Here is a 21260-nt window from a genome sequence, read left to right as displayed (position 1 = left end):
CCAAATTAAGTAGTTCAAAGTTGTCCTCATTATACAGGCCTTTTATAAACTAGAATATATTCTCACATCAACAACAAATCCTTAACATAGTCAGGGCCAAGTCAATCAATCTATTTTTATGCATGATTTGACTGAGTCATACTGACTCCTAAATATATGGATAAGTCATTGCTTTAGATTGTTTTCAGGAATGTTATGTGTTTTTTAATATAATTGTATCAAGTCTGAAGATATTGCAAATAACAGAGGGATGAAATATGTCCTTTTTTTAAAATAGGAAGAAGGGATAGAAATTGTATAATACTGTAAAGGTGAAATTACCACCTACTATCAAGAACTCCTAACTTGTTAATGTTGACAATACAGACTAACTATGAAATTCATTTCTTGTGGTTAACATAGTCTATCATAGAACCCACTTTTGTTACTAGACCATGGTAGAGATTTCATATTTTAGCTACAGCAAAATAAAGAGGAAAAAAGCTTTAAAAAAAACCAATGCAATGGATTTTCTGAGGAAAATAACAAGTAGCATCCCTCTTTATGAGTATATACAGTAGCTCAACATCAATTAAACTTCAAATTTAAATAAAACATGTTGTGACATATTCTATTAAAAAATCTGAGACATTCTTTCAACACTTACCACTCAATATTCAAACTGAATGAAGTCAGTGTGGAGAAAAGCAAAAGAGTAGTGACGGCAAGAAGAAATAAGAGTAGGAAAAGGAATTGTTAGTATCAGGAGACAAAACCTTGCATACTTATACAATGGCACCGATAACCCCGCAGACCCCGCAGGGTGGAGGGCCATGGCTTGTGAGGGGCCCATGACTGTTTCTTAATGCAGTAGATGAAGAGTGATTTTACATATTGATGAAGATACAGCACACAAGACAGTATTATATGTATTACAGAGGGTTATTCCAAGCTTAGGCCATCGTAGCACAGAGATTCTTTCATCAATAGGATTTCGGTAGTTATTTCCGAAAGAATGTGGGTTTCCCAACATGTTCCAATAATAACCATCCCTTGCTGCCACTCAACTATCAACAAGGCTTTTCAAATAATTAGCCAGTTCTGAGAACCCAGTAATCAGTAAAGATGTGATAACACAGACATCCCCCTTATCTAAATTCAAAATACTGAAGTTTCGAGCCTGTTTATAACTCAAAATTTCCATGGAGAGAAATAGATATTTTTCACCAATAGAGCATGTCAAAACATATCAGATGTAAGGCTTTTCAGATTAACCAGCGTTTCGTCTTCGGTCTGACACTAGACTCATCAGAGTGGGATGTGTCAGACCCTACCCACTGATGCTGGGGTGTATGCAGGTGAACTTATCAGAAGCCCTTATAAGAGGCACAGTCTGATAACTGCATACGGGAGATAAATCTCCACAATGGAATTATTGCCCGCCTAGCAATTCAAAATGGAAAATTCTATAAGGGCTTCTGATAAGTTCACTTGCATACACCCCAGCGTCAGTGGGTAGGGTCTGACATATCCCACTCTGATGAGTCCAGTGTCAGACCTAAGATGAAACGTTGGTTAATAGAGCAAATGCCTGAAAAGCCTTACAACTGACACGTTTTTGACATTTTTGACATGCCCTATTGGTGAAAAATATCTATTTCCCTCCATAGGAATTTAGAATTTTCCATTCGGAATTGCTAGGCGGGCAATAATTCCATTGTGGAGATTTATCTCCCGTATGCAGTTATCAGACTGTGCCGCTTATAAGGGCTTCTGATAAGTTCACCTGCATACACCCCAGCATCAGTGGGTAGGGTCTGACACATCCCACTTTGATGAGTCTAGTGTCAGACCTAAGACGAAAGGCTGGTTAACAGAGCAAACGCCTGAAAAGCCTTACATTTGATATATTTTTTAACATGCTCTATTGGTGAAAAATATCTATTTCCCTCCATGGGAATTTACAATTTTCCATTCGGATTTGCTAGGCGGGCATAATTCCATTGTGGAGATTTATCTCCCGTATGCAGTTATCAGACTGTGCCTCATATAAGGGCTTCTGATAAGTTCACCTGCATATACCCCAGCGTCAGTGGGTAGGGTCTGACACATCCCACTCTGATGAGTCCAGTGTGAGACCTAAGATGAAACGTTGGTTAATAGAGCAAATGCCCGAAAAGCCTTACAACTGACACGTTTTTGACATTTTTGACATGCCCTATTGGCGAAAAATATCTATTTCCCTCCATAGGAATTTAGAATTTTCCATTCGGAATTGCTAGGCGGGCAATAATTCCATTGTGGAGATTTATCTCCCGTATGCAGTTATCAGACTGTGCCTCTTATAAGGGCTTCTGATAAGTTCACCTGCATACACCCCAGCATCAGTGGGTAGGGTCTGACACATCCCACTTTGATGAGTCTAGTGTCAGATCTAAGACGAAACGCTGGTTAATAGAGCAAACGCATGAAAAGCCCTACATCTGGTACGTTTTTGACCTGTTTATAACTCTCAGCAGCCAGTGTAGCCAAGTAGGTTTACAATGAATGGTTGAGTTGTAAATAGTAGTAAATTATTTAGTCCTAGGAACGAGAATATTTCTTCATATTGTGACTGTCAGCATGTTTTGGTTACTATAATTGGAATATGTATTTCTTTTGTGTGTGTGTGTGTACGATGTAAATATATTATTTTAATTCCTTCAGATTTGAAAACTAAATTGTGTAACTCCTTCCTCTTCTTCTTATCATCATTGTTGCTGTTTATTGTAATAATATACAACCTTTCCTACTAAATGAACTGATAACTTTCCTTATCAGGAAACGAGGAGCCCATTTCCAATTATTGTGAGGAGGGGGGCTTCTTAGCGCCGCTACTCCTTACATATAAGAGTAATTTTAATTGACTTCTAAGAAAAAAATATTCCAAAATTTAGTTGTGGGTGAATATTTGTGAAAGGTGTCAATATATGCACAAAGCTTCACTCTTTCAGTGTGACAACTTTTCTTGATTCCTGTGCAATGGTTTGAGAGTTAGGAACACGAAAATGGCAAATTTAATGTTGTAAAGATAGGGTGAGTCTTCTCCCCTTAACTCAAGAGTCTTCAGTTTCAACTCTTCAGACAAATTATGTAGTAAGTCTTTGAGAACCAACAGAACTTGCAGAGAAATGTGAATCATTAATACTGTAACCAACTTTTGTTAATGATTTAAATCAAAAGTGACAAACAGTAGACACCACTTTCCCTCTTCTTGAACTTATTTATTCTCATAAAAATATACAGAGCTTAGGGAACAAAATTAATACAGTATTTTGTATTAAATATAGTATTTTCTAATATACTCATCTGGGATATTACATATTCTTCACACAGAGTAGTACAACACAAAATGTAACACTGTCAACACAAAAAAATAGATACTCAAATGCACCAACATTTCCTCAGCAAAACTATTTTTATGTACAGTAGCTCAATTCTCTCTCAAAAATTTACTAGTATTGACAAGGTCATACCAAATTATTGAATTATTTACCTCCAACTACAGCAAATAAATTGTTTTGCATCATCATTAGGGCTCCGAGGTTGAAGACCAATAAACTGCCTAAAAGGGACCTATACAAAGACCTAAAAATATCCACACGTCAAAAAGGGCGTAACAATGCAATCCAAATTTATTCCTCATTTTAGTTTTAATTACATATTTAATGAAGGAATATAATGTTTAAAAATGCAAAATTCTGGCGATGTGCAACAAACAATGCAAAAATATATCAGTGAAACACATCTTTTTTCAGACATATATATTTTTAGATTAACATAATTTAAAACAGCAATTCCGTGTTTGTTAAAAAAGTACAGAATTTAGAATAAAATATTGTTTCCACCTAGAATGTACTCAGGGTACCCGCAATGGACATCTTAGAGAAATAAACTGAAATTAGCATAACTGAAATCGTATTTGGCTTAACCACACAAGGCTTACTGAAACTGAAATTCGGAAACTTTACCTTGGTTGGCTTTACAGTGTATCACAATAGTCATCTCCAGGTTCTTAGCTGTAAAGGACCGTCTGTTTTCGGACAGCATATTGCGAAACATCGAGAAACTTCCCTCCACATCAATGGATGTTTAAGGGTCATACTTGAATCGAGTAAGATCTTCCTCTTCAAATGCACACTAAAATTTTCTCCTTTCAATATATTGCACATAATTTGATACCCATGGATTTTTTCAAGGACTAGTTTCATTTTTCAATTAATTATCTCTCTTTTAAGATATGGTGCTAGAGGTGATGAACTAATGCTGATTCGAACTGAGAATGGACGGTACAAAAGTAGTTGAAAGAAGGTGAAGTTGCAAAAACAAAAGCTGTTGAGATATAAAAAAAGAACCAAGCCAAAAAACACAAAAAAAAAGCAAAAAAGGACAAATAAAACCCACCATTTTCAGGCCTAGAATGAAGATATATTATGTTCAATCACTACTGATCTGCATTTAGGGCAGTCGTTCAGGTGGCATATTTCCTACCTGTTGTTTTCCTAGCCTTTTCTTAAATGATTTCAAAGAAATTGGAAATATATTGAACATCTTCCTTGATAAGTTATTCCAATCCATAACTCCCCCTTCCTATAAACAAATTTTGCCCCAATTTGTCCTCTTGAATTCCCAACTTTATCTTCATATTGTGATCTTTCCTACTCAGACTTATACATCTACTAATGTAATTCCATGCCATCTCTCTATTGACAGCTCAGAACACACCACTTAGTCGAGCAGCTCCTCTCCTTCCTCGCAAGTTTTTCCAGCCCAAACTTTGCAACATGCAACATTTTTGTAACGCTACTCTTTTGTCAGAAATCATCCAGAACAAATCAAGCTGCTTTTCTTTGGATTTTTTCCAGTTCTTGAATCAAGTTATCCTGGTGAGGGTCCCATACACTGGAACCATACTCCAGTTGGGGTCTTACCAGAGACTTGTATGCCCTCTCCTTTACATCCTTACTACAACCCCTGAACACCCTCATAACCATGTGCAGAGATCTGCACCCTTACTTACAATCCGATATATGTGATTACCCCCAATGAAGACCTTTATTTATATTGACCTTTAGGTATTTACAATGATCCCCAAAAGGAACTTTCACACCATCAACGTAGTAATTAAAACTGAGAGGATTTTGCCTATTTGTGAAACTCATTACCTGACTTTTAACCCCGTTTAGTATCATACCATTGCCTGCTGTCTATTTCACATTATCGAGGTCATTTTGCAGTTGTTCACAATCTTGTAACTTATTTATTACTCTATACAGAATAACACCATCTGCAAAAAGCCCTATCTCTGATACCACTTCTTTGCTCATATCATTTATGCTGGGCCTCGTCTTCGGACACTTGAGGAAAAAACGGTTTGTTCCCCGACTTCCAATCCCTACTCACCACAATGCGCAAAGAGAACTTTATCCAGCAACAGAAATACAATACATAACCATTATCAGATTGAGCATTAACAAGAATTAGTACTTTGTAATTCATGACTATTAAAGAGATGCTTTTGCTCACACATTTTTGGCAGGTATTCCATGTGCTGGAAGTTTTCCAATGAAATCTACAGTAAACGCTAGTAAATGCTCTAATAGCACTATGTTCAATTCATTCAAAAAAAAAAAAAAATTCAGCTAATGATACTATTTGGTCAGAAAGGTAACAGTGACATGTTTCAAAACAAACAACTTTTACGAATGAAAACCAGTACAATGTAGAATCAGCAATACAACACGGAACTAAACTACGTGAGGAAGATACACAAAGAAGGGATAAAGTTTATACTGCCAGACGACTAACATTTGAAAAACACACAGCTTTGAATAACTACTGATGGACTAAGAATATAAATCTATACAAGGTTGAAATATTGTTAATAATTTCTTGTCTACAGGGTCTCTAATTACACTTTCTAAAATCCACAATATACTATACAATATTTACACTACAACAACAACACAATCACAGATGCATACGTAGAGAATGAAAAGTATTCTCAATAATAATCACTATTTTCAATACAAGAGGAAGAGCAGCGGAGAGGAAGCATTAAATGACTATTATCAGCCCTGTGATTACTCGGGGCAAAAACCCAATATAAATTCCACAAAAGGCTCCTCTTTCTTCCAGAAAATATATATTCTTTCCATTTTTAATAAGTAATAATAGTGTTATTTTTATGTGCCACTAACTACTTTTAGGGAGATGCCGAGTTGTCAGAATTCTGTCCCACAGGAGTTCTTTTAAATGCCAGTAAATCTACAGATACGGGGCCGATGTAGGTATTTGAGCACCTTCAAATACCACTGGACTGAGCCAGGTTTGAATCTGCCAAGTTGGGCTCAGAAAGCCTTAATGTGCTACTCAGCCTGACTGTTTCTCCCTTAAATGGCTTGTTAAACGTTTGGAATCTCAAAGCTCAAAATGATCGTAATTAAGAAAAGTCTGAGTTTGTCTCCTACGGTGTGAAACAGACTCAATACTACTTAATATAGTGAACAGGGTTCATAATTCAAAATAAGAATGAACATAATGGTATCACCATTTGGTAACAAAGCTGAAAGTACACAGCAAACAGACCAAAATAAAACAATACAACCCATTCACAAAATGCAAGCAACATGCCAAACATGCAAGCCAACATAAAAGAACCTTACATACCGTGAATCGTGAGTTCAGAATCCTTGTTCACCTCATACAGCCTGATTGCCTCATCCAGTTCCATCTGTGTTGATATAGTGCAAGGATCACCTACAAAAGCATGACCACTGTTGCACGTGTTCCAATAGGCAAATAAAATTGGAAATAATTTCAGCATGCCATTTACATTTTTTTTTTTTACAAAGTATTACCATATTTCCAAAATGTGACGACATAATACAAATGAAGAAGAGTACTTTTCCACACAACATTAATCGATCCGATAACTTTATTAATTTGAATTTGCCCTTCTGAGAAAATATTCCACTATTAATTTAGTAAAAAAATGTATATCGGCACTCACAGAATGAAAAAATAAAGGAGAAAAAATAACTAATAGTTTTAAATCAATGATCAAGGAAAAATTAAAGAAAAAATGCACAATTTTGTCACAAGAGTTTCTTCTCCAACTCTTCGCAGTGACTCATTTTAAGCCTGACAAAGAGGAGATGAAACCATACTAAAAACATAAGTAGCAATGTTTTCTCAGTAAATTTGTGAGAAACAGCAGTTCAGGTTAATACAATCACCAAATGAATGGAGAGTTGCTATAGAAGCAACTGTGTATAAAAGAAAGGGTGATAGACATAAAGCTGAAATTACAGGCCAGTCAGTTTGACATGCATTGCACGCACGCTTGGGGAAAGCATACTTTCCGTCTGTATTAGACATGTTTGAAAAATTAATAACTGGTTCGATACAAGGCAGTTCGGGTTTAAGAAAGGTTATTTCACTGAAGGATTCCAGCAAGATATAGCAGATATGTTGGATTCAGGAGGTAAAATGGATTGTATCATGACGGACCGTCTAAGGCGTTTGATAGGGTGGAGCATGGGAGACTAGTGGCAAAAATGAGTGCAATTGGACTAGACAAAAGTGGCTGCATGGGTGGCTATATTTCTAGAAAATAGGTCTCAGAGAATTAGAGTAGGTGAAGCTTTAACTGATCCTGTAATAATTAATAGGGGAATTCCTCAAGGCAGTATTACTGGATCATTAAGGTCATTGTGATTATAATCATGAATTCTTTCCAGCAAGCCATTTAAGAACGATGTGCCTCCATTTATTATTATCATCATCTCTAGGGCATCCCATGTTTCTTCTCTCCTCTCTAGGTCTTCTCTTATCTGATCTAACCACCTTTCTCTCAGGCGTCCAATTGGACTTTGTCCCGGAACGATCTTTTCAAAACTCTCCCTTGGTATTTGAGTCACCTGCATCCCCTTAACATGTCCTAGTCACTTCAGCCTTGCAACACTCAACCTTCCTTCCTTGGTCAGGGTGACCTGCAGGTCTCTTTGTATCTGATCATTCCTAATTCTGTCCTTCCTTGTTTTCTGTACAGCTGATCTAAGGAACTTCATTTAACAAGCTTGCAATTGAATTACTTCTCTTTTATGTATGATGCAACTCTCCGGACTATGCGTCATGATGGGCAGAAGATAAGTCTTAAACGCGGTCTGTTTAGCCCTCTGAGGAACTCCGTTGTCCCATACTTGATGGAAGAAGTTGGACCCTTTTTCCACCCTGTTCATCACTTCCTTCTTGGCATTTCCATCATTCGATATTTTACTCCCCAGATATTTCTAGGTATTCACACATACAATCTTCTCCCCCTCGAGGGTTAGGGTACAAGGTGTGTTTGTTCTCCTAACTTTCATTACCACCATTTTGCTCTTGCTCACATTTAACTTATGTTGTTTAAACTTAGTGATCCAAAGATCCAATCTCCTCTGAACATCTCTCATTTCTCCCCAAACAAATGCATTATACAGTAGGAACTTGAAAAATCTCAGAGATACACAGAATTGTCTCTGAACTGAAAAACTGTACTCACTGTTAAAAGATTGAGCACCTAAATGTGCTTAATGTACTCATGCAGATGGTCTATGATAAGCTATATACATATTATACAGACTAGGGGCACAGAATAGACTACTTGTGAGGATGATGGGTGCAGTTTGTTTACCAGTAAGGGTGTGTTAACAGGTACAGAATTTCTGAATGACTTAATAGGCTATCATGTAAAAATTCACTGAAGAATTCAGAATTCAGTCTTTCAAAGGGTGATGAAATACTTCAGCATTTAGTTAACATGTAACAGCAAGCATGCGCAAGTGTGTATAAATTCTGCAAGCCAAGCATCGTTCCACTCAACATCGGTTTCTGTTTTACAGCAAATCCTTCTGACCGTTACATTACAACTATGCAGAGGCATTTGTATCGAGCAGTCAGTCAGTCACACACCTGAGTTGTAGTACAGTTATATTTCTCAACACGCATGTGGAATAATGATAGACATTAGAATTTATTACATGAAACAAATATCAGGATTAAGTTACAGAAAAATTTAAAAAGAAAGAGAGGTAGCAAGCTCTTTTATGACCCACCAAGATGATTGAACATTCCAAGTTGCTTGATGACATGTTAACAACATTTCCATACTGTCCGCTAATTCCTAGGTTTAAAAAAAGGGTCATTAAATGTGTCCACCGTGTGTGTTTCGACTGTTATATGCCTGAGTATGCCCTCTCGTTTTGCCTTCATGTGATACATACAAATAAATGCACCAACAGCTACAGGGTCTCTAATAAACCCACACCGTCCAGCGGCGTTTCTACTCCCTGAGACCTAAGCAGCTGTACGGGAGGCGTACGCATAGTGCTTGCATGCAAATTGAAGGAAAATTAGATGACATTGATCATCATTTGCAAAATTCTCCAAAATTTCTCATACCTCTGCTCAAAAGGCTTCTAAATTGTTAATGGAAAACTATATAAAATAATTGTGGCACAAGCTCTTCAACTACATAATCTGGACAATGAAATTGACCAAAATTTAATATTTTATTCGGATAAGGCCTGGTTCTAACTTCTTAAAATTGCTCATGATACGTTGTTGTGTGTGTTGTGTTTGAGTCATCAGTACACAGACTGGTTTGATGCAGCTCTCCACGCCACCCTATCCTGTGCTAACATTTTCATTTTTACGTAACTACTGCATCCTTCATCTGCCCTAATCTGCTTGTCATATTCAAACCTTGGTCTACCCCTACTGTTCTTACCACCTACACTTCCTTCAAAAACCAACTGCAAAAGTCCTGGGTGTCTTAAGATGTGTCCTACCATTCTATCTCTTCTTCTTGTCAAATTTAACCAAATCAATCTCCTCTCACCAATTCAATTCAGTATCTCTTCATTCATGATTTGATCTATCCATCTCACCTTCAGCATTCTTCTGTAACACTACATTTCAAAAGCTTCTATTCTCTTTCTTTCTGAGCTAGTTATCGTCCATGTTTCACTTCCATGCCACGCTCCACACGAAAGTCTTCAAAAACATCCTTCTAATTCCTATATCAATGTTTGAAGTGAGCAAATTTCTTTTCTTAAGTGAGCTCTTCCTTGCTTGTGCTAGTCAGCATTTTATGTCCTCCTTACTTCTGCCATCGTTAGTTATTTCACTACCCAAGTAACAATATTCATCTACTTCCTTTAAGACTTCATTTCCCAATCTAATATTTTCTGCATCACCTGCCTTCGTTCGACTGCACTCCATTACTTTTGTTTTGGACTTATTTATTTTCATCTTGTACTCCTTACCCAAAACTTCGTCCATACCACTCAGCAACTTCGAGATCTTCTGCAGTCTCAGATGAAATAACAATATAATCGGCAAATCTCAAGGTTTTGATTTCCTCTCCTTGGATTGTGATTCCCTTTCCAAATTCCTATTTGATTTCCTATACTGCCTGTTCTATGTAAACATTCAAAAGGAGGGGGGACAAACTGCAGCCTTGTCTCACTACTTTCTGGATTGCTGCTTCTTTTTCAAAGCCCTCGATTCTTATCACTGCAGACTGATTTTTATACAGATTGTAAATAATTCTTCGTTCTCGGTATCTGATCCCAATCACCTTCAGAATCATAAATAGCTTGGTCCAATCAACATCATCGAATGCCTTTTCTAGATCTACGAATGCCATGTACGTGGGCTTGTCCTTCATGATTCGATCCTCTAAGATCAGACGTAAACTCAGGATTGCTTCATGTGTTCCTATATTTCTTCTGAAGCCAAATTTATCTTCTCCTAACTCATCTACAACTTGTTTTTCCATTCTTCTGTAAATAATACGTGTTAAAATTTTGCAGGCAGGAGATACTAAACTAATGGTGCGGCAGTTTTCACACCTGTCAGCACCGACTTTCTTGGGAATAGGTATAACAACATTCTGCCAAAAATCGGATGGGACTTCTCCTGTCTCATACATCTTACACACTAAATGGTATAACCTTGCCATGTTGCTTTCTCCTACGACAGTCAGTAATTCAGAAGGAATGTCATCAATTCCAGGTGCCTTGTTCCTATTTAGGTCTCTCACAGCTCTGTCAAACTCTGACCTCAAAATTGGGTCTCCCATTTCATCAGCATCAACAGCCTGTTCTTGTTCCAGAACCAACTTATCTACATCTTTACCTTGATACAACTGCTGGATATGTTCCTGCCATCTTTCTGCTTTGTCTTCTTTCCCTAGAAGTGGCTTTCCATCTGAGCTCTTAATATTCATACACCTAGATTTCCTTTCTCCAAAGGTTTCCTTGATTTTCCTGTATGCAGCATCTACCTTTGCAGGGTACTATCCTCTTGACACACATACAACACGAGGAGCACAAGTAGTCGTCAAACAGTTGAGTGCACAAATGTAAATACAGGCAGAAGTAAAAAGGAGATGTCAACAAACTTACTTTCGTAAATTTTGAGTAAGTTACCACTTGCTTATCGTCATAACTTAACTGTCACCGTTTGACAGAATTCATGCTAATGTTTTGAAGAATTGCTCTACACTGCTAAAGTCTACAAGCAAGTCGTGAATTTGAACAATTGTACGTTAAAGATTTAAAGTACAACAAATTTATAAATAATAATCAACAGTGTGCTTCATTTGGTTAATTTACGGATGAAAAGAATGTTATTCACACCCAAACTCAACTGTTTTGAGAGTGCACTAAGATTTTATATTCATAAGATACAAAGTGTGGTAAAGTTCACGCCAATGGTAGCAAAAAGATTTTAATGTGTATCGAACAAATAATTTTAGCATATTCAACAACTTTAACAGATTATAAATGTATTTATATCTGACTAACTTGTGACATTGCATTTCAAATTTAGAACAAAGTTTTTAAAGTTTCGAACACTACAAATAGTGATATTGTTTTAATAAGACGACGTAATAGATAATGTTTTATATTCAAAAGAATTTTAATAGTTATTATGATTAAGTCTGTTAGCAGTTAAACAATAAGTTGCAAATTATTAGAATAATGTTACTGATTTTAACTTTGTTGAAAATGTGTATAGCTGAAGATGTTCAATAATTGAACGAAACATGTCCTATGTTTTTTAATAATTTAGCAATAAAATAAGGATGAGATCCTAATTTTATAATTGCTTTTAAAGTATTGAATAGGTGGAAATAAAAATTTTATTGTTCTACTTTATGCATCTACCTTTCCCAGAACCATACAACCTTCAACATCCTTGCACTTCTCCTTCAGCCATTCTTCCTTAGCTACCTTGCACTTTCTCTCTACTTGATTCTTTAATCTCCTGTATTCTTTTCTGCCCTCTTCATTTCTAGCATTCTTGTATTTTCGTCGTTCATCAATCAGGTCTAGTATCTCCCGAGTTATCCACTGATTCTTAGTTGATCTTTTCTTCCTTCCTAACATTTCTTCAGCAGCCCTACTGACTTCATTTTTCATGACTATCCACTCTTCCTCTATTGTGTTTCCTTCAGCCTTTTCATTTAGCCGTTGTGCCACATGTTCCTTGAAACAGTCCCTCACACTCCTTTCTTTCAACTTGTCAAGATCCCATCTTTTTGCATTCTTTCCTTTCGTCAATTTCTTCAACTTCAGATGGCATTTCATGACCAACAAGTTGTGGTCAGAGTCCACATCTGCTCCTGGGAAAGTTTTGCAGTCCAACACCTGATTTCTGAATCTCTGCCTAATCATAATGAAGTCTATTTGATACCTTCCAGTGTCTCCAGGTCTCACCCACATATACAGCCGTCGTTTGTGGTGTTTGAACCAAGTATTGGCAAGGACTAAATTATGATCAGTGCAGAATTCAACCAGCCGAGTTCCTCTTTCGTTCCTTTGTCCCAAACCGAATTCTCCTACTGTACTACCTTCTCTTCCTTGGCCTACCACTGCATTCCAGTCTCCCATCACAATTAGATTCTCATCACCTTTTACATATTGTATTAAAACTTCTATCTCTTCATATATTCTTTCGATTTCCTCATCATACGCTGAACTAGTAGGCATATAGACCTGCACTATTGTGGTGGGCATTGGTTTGGTGTCTATCTTGACGACAATAATTCTTTCACTATGCTGGTCGTAGTAGCTTACCCGCTGCCCTATTTTCTTATTCATTATTAAACCAACTCCTGCATTCCCCCCCTGTTTGATTTCGTGTTGATAATTCGCTTGATTTCGTGTTGATAATTCGGTAGTCGCCTGACCAAAAATCATGTTCTTCCTGCCAACGTACTTCACTTATACCAATTACAACTAATTTTAGTCTATCCATCTCCCTTTTCAGATTCTCTAACCTACCACAATGATTCAAACTTCTAACATTCCACGCTCCGACGTGCAGAATGTCAGAATCTATCTTCATGATGATCGAACCCTATCGTGTAGTGTCCACCCGGAGATCCAAATGGGGGACTAGTTTACCTCCGAAATATTTTACCTGGGAGGAAGCCATCATCAATACATCCATCATTCATACAGAGAGAGCTGCATGTCCTTGGGAGTTAGTTACGGCTGTAGTTTCCCATTGTAAGTAAAGGAAATCGAAGAACAATTTGGAAAGGGCGTCACAATCCAAGGACAGGAAATCAAAACCCTGAGATTTGCCGATGATATTGTTATTTTATCTGAGACTGCAGAAGATATGGAGAAGTTGCTGAATGGTATAGACGGAGTCTTGGGTGAGGATTACAAGATGAAAATAAATAAGTCCAAAACAAAAGTAATGGAGAACATTTGTAAAAAGTCAGGTGATGCAGGAAATATTAGATTAGGAAATGAAGTCTTAAAAGAAGTGGATGAATATTGTTACTTGAGTAGTAAAATAACTTAACAATGGCAAAAGTAAGAAGGACATAAAATGCAGGCTAGCACAAACAAGGAAGGGCTTTCTTACGAAAAGAAATTTGCTGACTTCGAACATTGATACAGGAATTATAAAAATGTTTTTGAAGACTTTCGTTTGGAGCGTGGCATTGTATGGAAGTGAAACATGGATGATAACTCGCTCAGAAAGTAAGAGAATAGAAGCTTTTGAAATGTGGTGTTAAAGAAGAATGCTGAAGGTGAGATGGATAGATCGAATCACGAATGAAGAGATACCGACTTGAATTGGTGAGAGGAGATCGTTATGGCTATATTTGATGAGAAGGCGACAAAGAATGATAGGACACATCTTAAGACACCCAGGACTTGTGCAGTTGGTTTTTGAGTGAAGTGTAGGAGGTAAGAACGGTAGGGGTAAACCAAGGTATGAATATGTCAAGCAGATTAGAGCAGATGTAGGATGCAGCAGTTACGTAGAAATGAAAATGTTAGCACAGGATAGGATGGCATGGAGGGCTGCATCACACCAGTCTATGGACTTATGACTCAAACAACAACGACAAGTTGTTGTATGATTGCATTACCACCACGTGTGAGGCAAGTAAAGAGATGAAGAAAAATTCCTGGAAATCGGTATCATATCAATAACCTTCCTTTTAATCATAAAATAAGGATTATAAACCACTTTTCAAGCAAATCTGTTTTTTTTTTTTTTTTTTTTTTTTTTTTTTTCCTGGTCATATTTGAACACCTATCTGAAATTGCATTAGGACTTTACCCATGTTACGTTCACTATTATTGGACATTAATATGTTTGCCTTTATGACGGCTTTAACTCTGCTGGGAATACTTTTAATGAGGTGTCAATGTCTGCAGAGGATGGCATGCCATTCTTCTTTCAAGAGCTGAAACCAGAGAAGGTAGTGATGTTGGACGCTGGGGTCTGGAGCAAAGTCGACATTCTATCTCATCCGAAATGTGTACCATTAGGTTCAGGTCGGGACTTATTGCAAGCCAATTAATTTCAGAAATGTTACTGTCCACAAACCATTGTCTCACATATGCAGCTTTATGATAGGGTGTGTTGTTATGCTGATACAATCATCATCTCCAAACTGGTCCTGTATTGTATGCAATACCCAATGATTTAAAATGTGTTCATATCCTTCCACATTTAGAGTTTTCTTAAGAGCAATAAGGTGACCATACCCTATACCCCTATGCCATAACACCACCTCCTCAGTACTTCACTATTCACACTACACAGTATTGCAGGTAATGTTCTCCAAGGATACGCCAAACCCAAACCCTTCCATCAGATTGCCACAGGGTACAGTGTGATTCATCACTCCAAATCACTTGTTTCCAGTCACCCACTGTCCAGCGGCATTGCTCTTTGCGCCACCTCAAGAGTCGCTTAGGATCGACTACAGAAATGTTTGGCTTTTGAGCAGCAGCTCGTCCTTTGTACCCCATTCTTTTTAACTCCCAACGCACAGTCACTGTGCTGGATGAACTGCTGATAGCACTTTGGAACTCACGAGTGATTCCTTCAGCTGATTTCTTGCGACTGTTTACAACCACACTCTGCAATGTTCGACGGTCCCTGTCTGTCATTAAATGAGGTCTGCCTGATCTTAGTTTAGTTATGGTTATTACTTTGCATTTCCACTTCACAATCACATCACCAACAGTCAACCTTAGCAGCTTTAGAAGGGTTGAAATGTCCCCGATGGATTTTGTTACTCAGGTAACATCCAATGACTAGTCGATGTTAGCAGTCTCTGAGCTCTCCTGACCAACCCATTCTGCTGTTATTGCTTCTCTACTGACAGCACAATGCAGTAAAACCTCATTAATTTGAAGTCGTTGGGATGCAAAAATTGGATTTCGAATTAACCGCCAAACCGTAGTCCAGAAGTGCCAACCTTTGCCATGTCACAAAATATTCTAAGGCCCGTTACTGCATGCAATTAATCTTGATTCACAGTTTAAACCTTTCAGATGGCATGGAAAAAAACTATTTCCGAAATGTATCCAACAAGGTGCATATACAATGTTCAAATAATGCACTTGGATAAACCACTGATAAACATAACCTCACGAACGAAAGAAAAAATACACAATTCAAAGACAATGACAAATTATGCTGACTCCCCTGTGCAAATACTTGATTTTTTGGACAACTGTACTGTTTCCAATTTTTATGTCTTGTACTTGCACGGAAAATGCCCGACACCCTTAAAACGTTGCGGCTTATCGAACTTCCCTGTGACAAAGGGAAGAAGTCTGTCGCTTACGTGTGCATTGCAACACAGTACAATGACCCCTATCCTTGTACGATTTCCCGGCTGGCACTTCTCTCCTTTGAAACCATAAGACCGTTTGGGCTCTGGATTAAAAAACAATGCAGTTTCATCAGCAATGACAATACTGTTTGGTGCGTACGAATTGTTTATGAGCCTCGCTTTTTCGCCAACTGTCGGCATCGCCAGTGTTTGCGGATTCTGCTTCTCCACACACTACCTGATACGTGATACTGCAGCATTCCTTAAAATGCTGGATACAAAAGAATTACGATTACACTCGAACTTAGCAATTATAAAGCACACTGCGGACACACCAAAGTGAGTGAAAGTGCAGAAAGCTACCCCTGCATGCTCCGGAAGACGCATTCTACCATGACGTGGATAAATTTTGAATTTAAGTTACTCTGTAAAATACTATTTGTTTTAAAATGTAAAGGCAGTTTTGAATTAAAAGTCTGAATTTCGGTAATGGGACTGACATTGTTCTTCAAATGATGAATTATCCGTATTTTGAATTAAACAATTTAAATAACATGCAAAACCGTATCTCATGCTTCTGTAAATGAGAGCTGCTTCAAATTAGATGGGACTTTGAATTAAACAATTTTGAATTATCGAGGTTCTACTGTACTCCCCGCCTCCTTTTATACTGGCGGGTCCGTCTAACATGACATCTTGGGTTCAATTCTGTATTACATAGGAGTGTCCAGATACTCATCAGGTAGTATATGTCTCTTTGAATCAGGCACAACCTATTTCTACGGATCAGGACGACATGAGAATTTTAAGCCCAGTTTTAAGGCTCGATTCCCTTCTTGCCACAATCTATATGAGAATGGATGAATTCAGTCACATGCTTCTGTGGTGATTATCAGTGTGGTATGTTGTGCTTAAATGAAGAAATATGAGGCACTTTTTTATTAAGTAAGGGCCGTTTGAATATAACTACACAATGAAAGACAATATTCAAACACCACATTTATTTGCAGATTCTACATACTTTATTTTTCAACATAGCCGTCAAGTTTGTTCAAACACTTATTAACATAAAATAATTTAGAAGCCTCCACCTTATCAATACAATATTTATTTACTATAGAGCAGTAAATTCAGTCAGTACCGGTTTCGACCCCTATGGGGTCATCCTCAGCTGACACACATTAAATTGGTTTCAAAAACATCATATGTAAAACATTACACCTTCCTATAACTGACTCAATTAAACCAAACATTAAAAAGTTGCTTATTAAAATAGTAAATGGATCTTAATCTTTGGCTTGAAAAGTACTTGTTATGTGAGGCATGTGACCTCATGTACCTAATCTATTAAACATCAAATGAAGTTTACACTTGTTTACACTAGTGTTTGTAAAATTGTTACATATTTACAGCATTATCGTCTTCAAGATATATATACATAAAAAGTTTTAGACCCGATGTAACCGGCCAGTTAAAAATAAATGAAATGGTAAAAACAAGTAAAATGGGTCCAATTTTTTTTGTTCTCATTTGTACTGTTTGTCATTGCTGCATTGTACTTGTAAATTGGTGAGTACACGGCGTATATATGCTAAAGTTGAGGCTAAAGCCAAAAAATAAGATCCATTTACTATTTTAATAAGCAACTTTTTAATGTTTGGTTTAATTGAGTCAGTTATATGAAGGTGTAATGTTTTACATATGATGTTTTTGAAACCAATTTAACGTGTGTCAACTGATGACCCCATAGGGGTCGAAACCGGTATTGACTGAATTTACTGCTTTATAGTAAATAAATATTGTATTGATAAGGTGGAGGCTTCTAAATTATTTTATGTTGTAATAGCAATCAATACGGAAATGAAGCTAATAGATTATGATAAACACTTATCATACCTTACAACTAAGTTTTGAATACCCTCTTCATAGAAACTTGCCACATGCTCCAATAACCAAGAATTGACCTTGTGCTGGGTCGGAGTGTGCCTGGCCTTCACCTTTACAGGAGAACGTGCGTGTCTCCATTCCATGTTCTGTTTCTTCGATTTAGGCGTAATATTGCAGGTTATAAACTTCATTTTCCTCATCCGTATTGAAGATCTACTTGTGATACAATTCCTTTAGTTTGTCAATTGCCACCTTTTCAATACAATAAAAAAATGTTACAAACTTACATATTTATTATGATGTTTACATGGTACATGTTTCGCTCCTTTTCGTGAGCATCATCAGCCAAACTGTCATTAATCTAAGATTGTGTAAGATCATAAACAATTCTTTGGTTCAAAATTACTCTTATAAAACTAATTGACAATCTTATAATATTTTAAAAGTCACACTACAATAAAATTATGTCTTAAGTTAACACTTTTTGTCTAAAATCTTCTTCAGTCTAAACATTTTATCGCCGAAACTTATCCGGTATCTTTTAAAATTGTTTAAAATGAGAATAAAATAAAAATAAAAAACTTTGAAATCTGGCTAGTTGTGTTGATTCCCGTTGCTTAAAACTTCATAACAGTATTGAATATCTTCTGCAGTTGATAATTGTTATTATGGATAATAGACTTGTTCTCATTGCTGGAGTAACATTTATAAAATTTATTGGTATTAAATTTGATTATCAATGGGGTAAAATTGTTCATGAACAAACTTGTTGATAAAACACTTTTTGATGTGATATTGGATTTAAAATGTTCTCGAACGTTCCATAATGACTCGTTGGTGTATTTTCCTTTCTGCTGCTTGATTGTTTGGTGTTACTGCTAGCTTCTGTTTGCAAACAGGATAACAAATAGTTCTCAAGAAGTTTGTTAGTTTGTTATCCTGTTTGCAAACAGGATAACAAATAGTTCTCAAGAAGCTAGGAGTAACACCAAACAATCAAGCAGCAGAAAGGAAAATACACCAACGAGTCATTATGGAACGTTCAAGAACATTTTGAATCCAATATCACATCAAAAAGTGTTTTATCAACAAGTTTGTTTACGAACAATTTTACCCCATTGATAATCAAATTTAACACCAATAAATTTTATAAATGTTACTCCAGCAACGAGAACAAGTCTATTATCCATAATAACAATTATCAACTGCAGAAGATATTCAATACTGTTATGAAGTTTTAAGCAACAGGAATCAACACAACTAGCCAGATTTCAAAGTTTTTTATTTTTTAATTTTATTCTCATTTTAAACAATTTTAAAAGATGTTCACCGGATAAGTTTCGGCGATAAAATGTTTAGACTGAAGAAGATTTCAGACAAAAAGTGTTAACTTAAGACGTAATTTTACTGTAGTGTGACTTTTAAAATATTATAGGATTGTCAATTAGTTTTATAAGAGTAATTTTGAACCAAAGAATTGTTTATGATCTTACACAATCTTAGATTAATGATAGTTTGGCTGATGATGCTCACGAAAAGGAGCGAAACATGTACCATGTAAACATCATAATAAATATGTAAGTTTGTAACATATTTTTATTGTATTGAAAAGGTGGCAATTGACAAACTAAAGGAATTGTATCACAAGGAATTAGGTGTAATATCCGAAACCCACGTTTCGTCTCCCGCTACAATCTGACTCAACATGCCGTCACCTTCTTCGGCATAATGAGTCAAAAGCATCATCGAACACTCAAATCTTTTGTTTTTATGGTCCTCTGTTAGGAGTTTAGGGACCCAACGGGAGCAAAATTTCCTAAAGTTTAAGTTTTGAGAAACAATTTTGTAAAGCACTGACCTAGACACATCAGGAAAGGTGTTTGAGAGAGCTGTTATTGTGAAACGTCTGTCCTCATGAATCTTCGCTTCAACTCAAGCCACCAAATGGGCTGATCAGAGATGGGCAACCGGAGCGGGCCTCATTATGGACATTGTCACGGCCATCTTTGAAGTCACATACCCACTTACACACTTAGCCTTCACTCATAGCACTGGCACCGTACAGTTCGCAAATCTGTCAGTGAACGTCTGCAGCAGACAGATTCCTTGCCGACAAAAACCGTATTACTGACCGAACATCGCACGGGGCGGGCGAGTCGATAATCTTCAACATTTGAGCAAGCACAGAACAGAACTGTACAGGTTAGCAACAGAGCTGCAACTGAGCACCGTTGTTCCCGAGGCATGCCGGCACACGGCGCGTGCGCTCGTTGCGATGCGCGTGCGAACTACTAGTGTCTACAACAAAACGGCCCTTACTTAAAACACATGCCTCATACAATCCATTATTTTTCTACTGATGTAAAATATACCTCACTTTCATTTCAAAGGAAATAGTAACAACCATCATGACATACTTCCAAAAAGCAAACTGCACACACTACAAAAACATGTACTAACACTATGATCTGCTACACAAAACTGCAAGGCAAACAAGCAACAACACATTCACAACATACACTGCTTTCAGGAGGCAGTTACCTTATAAATACAACTTACCTTGCTACTGTACTATGCAAAATTAAGAAACCAAAGGCATTACAAAAGAAGGTCATTTCCTGCATTTCCCATTGCACTGTGCTGTCCTCTAAATATAGAGCCTCAACATCCTGCTGTTTATAAACTCAATTAAATGAATACCCAATCCATCTCAAGCAGTTTCCCATGATGGTATATGTGGTTAACTTTCACAAATGCCCATGTAAACAGAAGTTTTTATAAATTTTACCAGCAACCAAGTTAGGAACATTTGTAGGGAAGATCAGGTTGTAATATCACCACCTAGGATAGGACACTCAAAACTAAACCACAGTTATATTCCAAGAAAAGGGCAACATCCCATCTGCAATGCATGTAACTCTCAACTGATAATCAAGCATATAATCACTGAATGTCAATTGTACAGACAATGGTTAAAGTATCAAGCTCGATGGCCACAGTCTCATAAATGCAGCAAGTATCCAGTGTTCAGGAGATAGTGGGTTTGAACCCCACTGTTGGCAGCCCTGAAGATGGTTTTCCGTAGTTTCCCATTTTCATACCAGTCAAATGCTGGGGCTATACCTTAATTAATGTCCGACTCGTTGGCCGAATGGTCAGCGTACTGGCCTTCGGTTCAGAGGGTCCCGGGTTCGATTTCCGGCCG

General features: G+C 37.1%; 1 protein-coding gene across 3 annotated transcripts in view; it reads right to left on the bottom strand.

The window, feature by feature from the left end:
* The window catches only part of LOC136883119 (protein kinase C iota type), a 175066-nt gene that overhangs the window by 112036 nt on the left and 41770 nt on the right, over positions 1-21260 (bottom strand). For 2 of the 3 annotated variants that reach the window (XM_067155305.2, XM_067155312.2), the window contains exon 4: positions 6688-6777. In XM_067155305.2, the coding sequence (XP_067011406.1) occupies positions 6688-6777 (90 nt within the window). Of the gene's footprint in view, positions 1-3246; positions 6778-21260 lie in introns of those variants that run through there. The other variant, XM_068229736.1, reaches the window with a different exon arrangement.

Source organism: Anabrus simplex, chromosome 1, assembly GCF_040414725.1.
Source record: "Anabrus simplex isolate iqAnaSimp1 chromosome 1, ASM4041472v1, whole genome shotgun sequence".
Taxonomy (NCBI): domain Eukaryota; kingdom Metazoa; phylum Arthropoda; class Insecta; order Orthoptera; family Tettigoniidae; genus Anabrus; species Anabrus simplex.
Note: the sequence above shows the minus strand (reverse complement) of the source record. Positions and strands in the feature narration are given on the sequence as shown.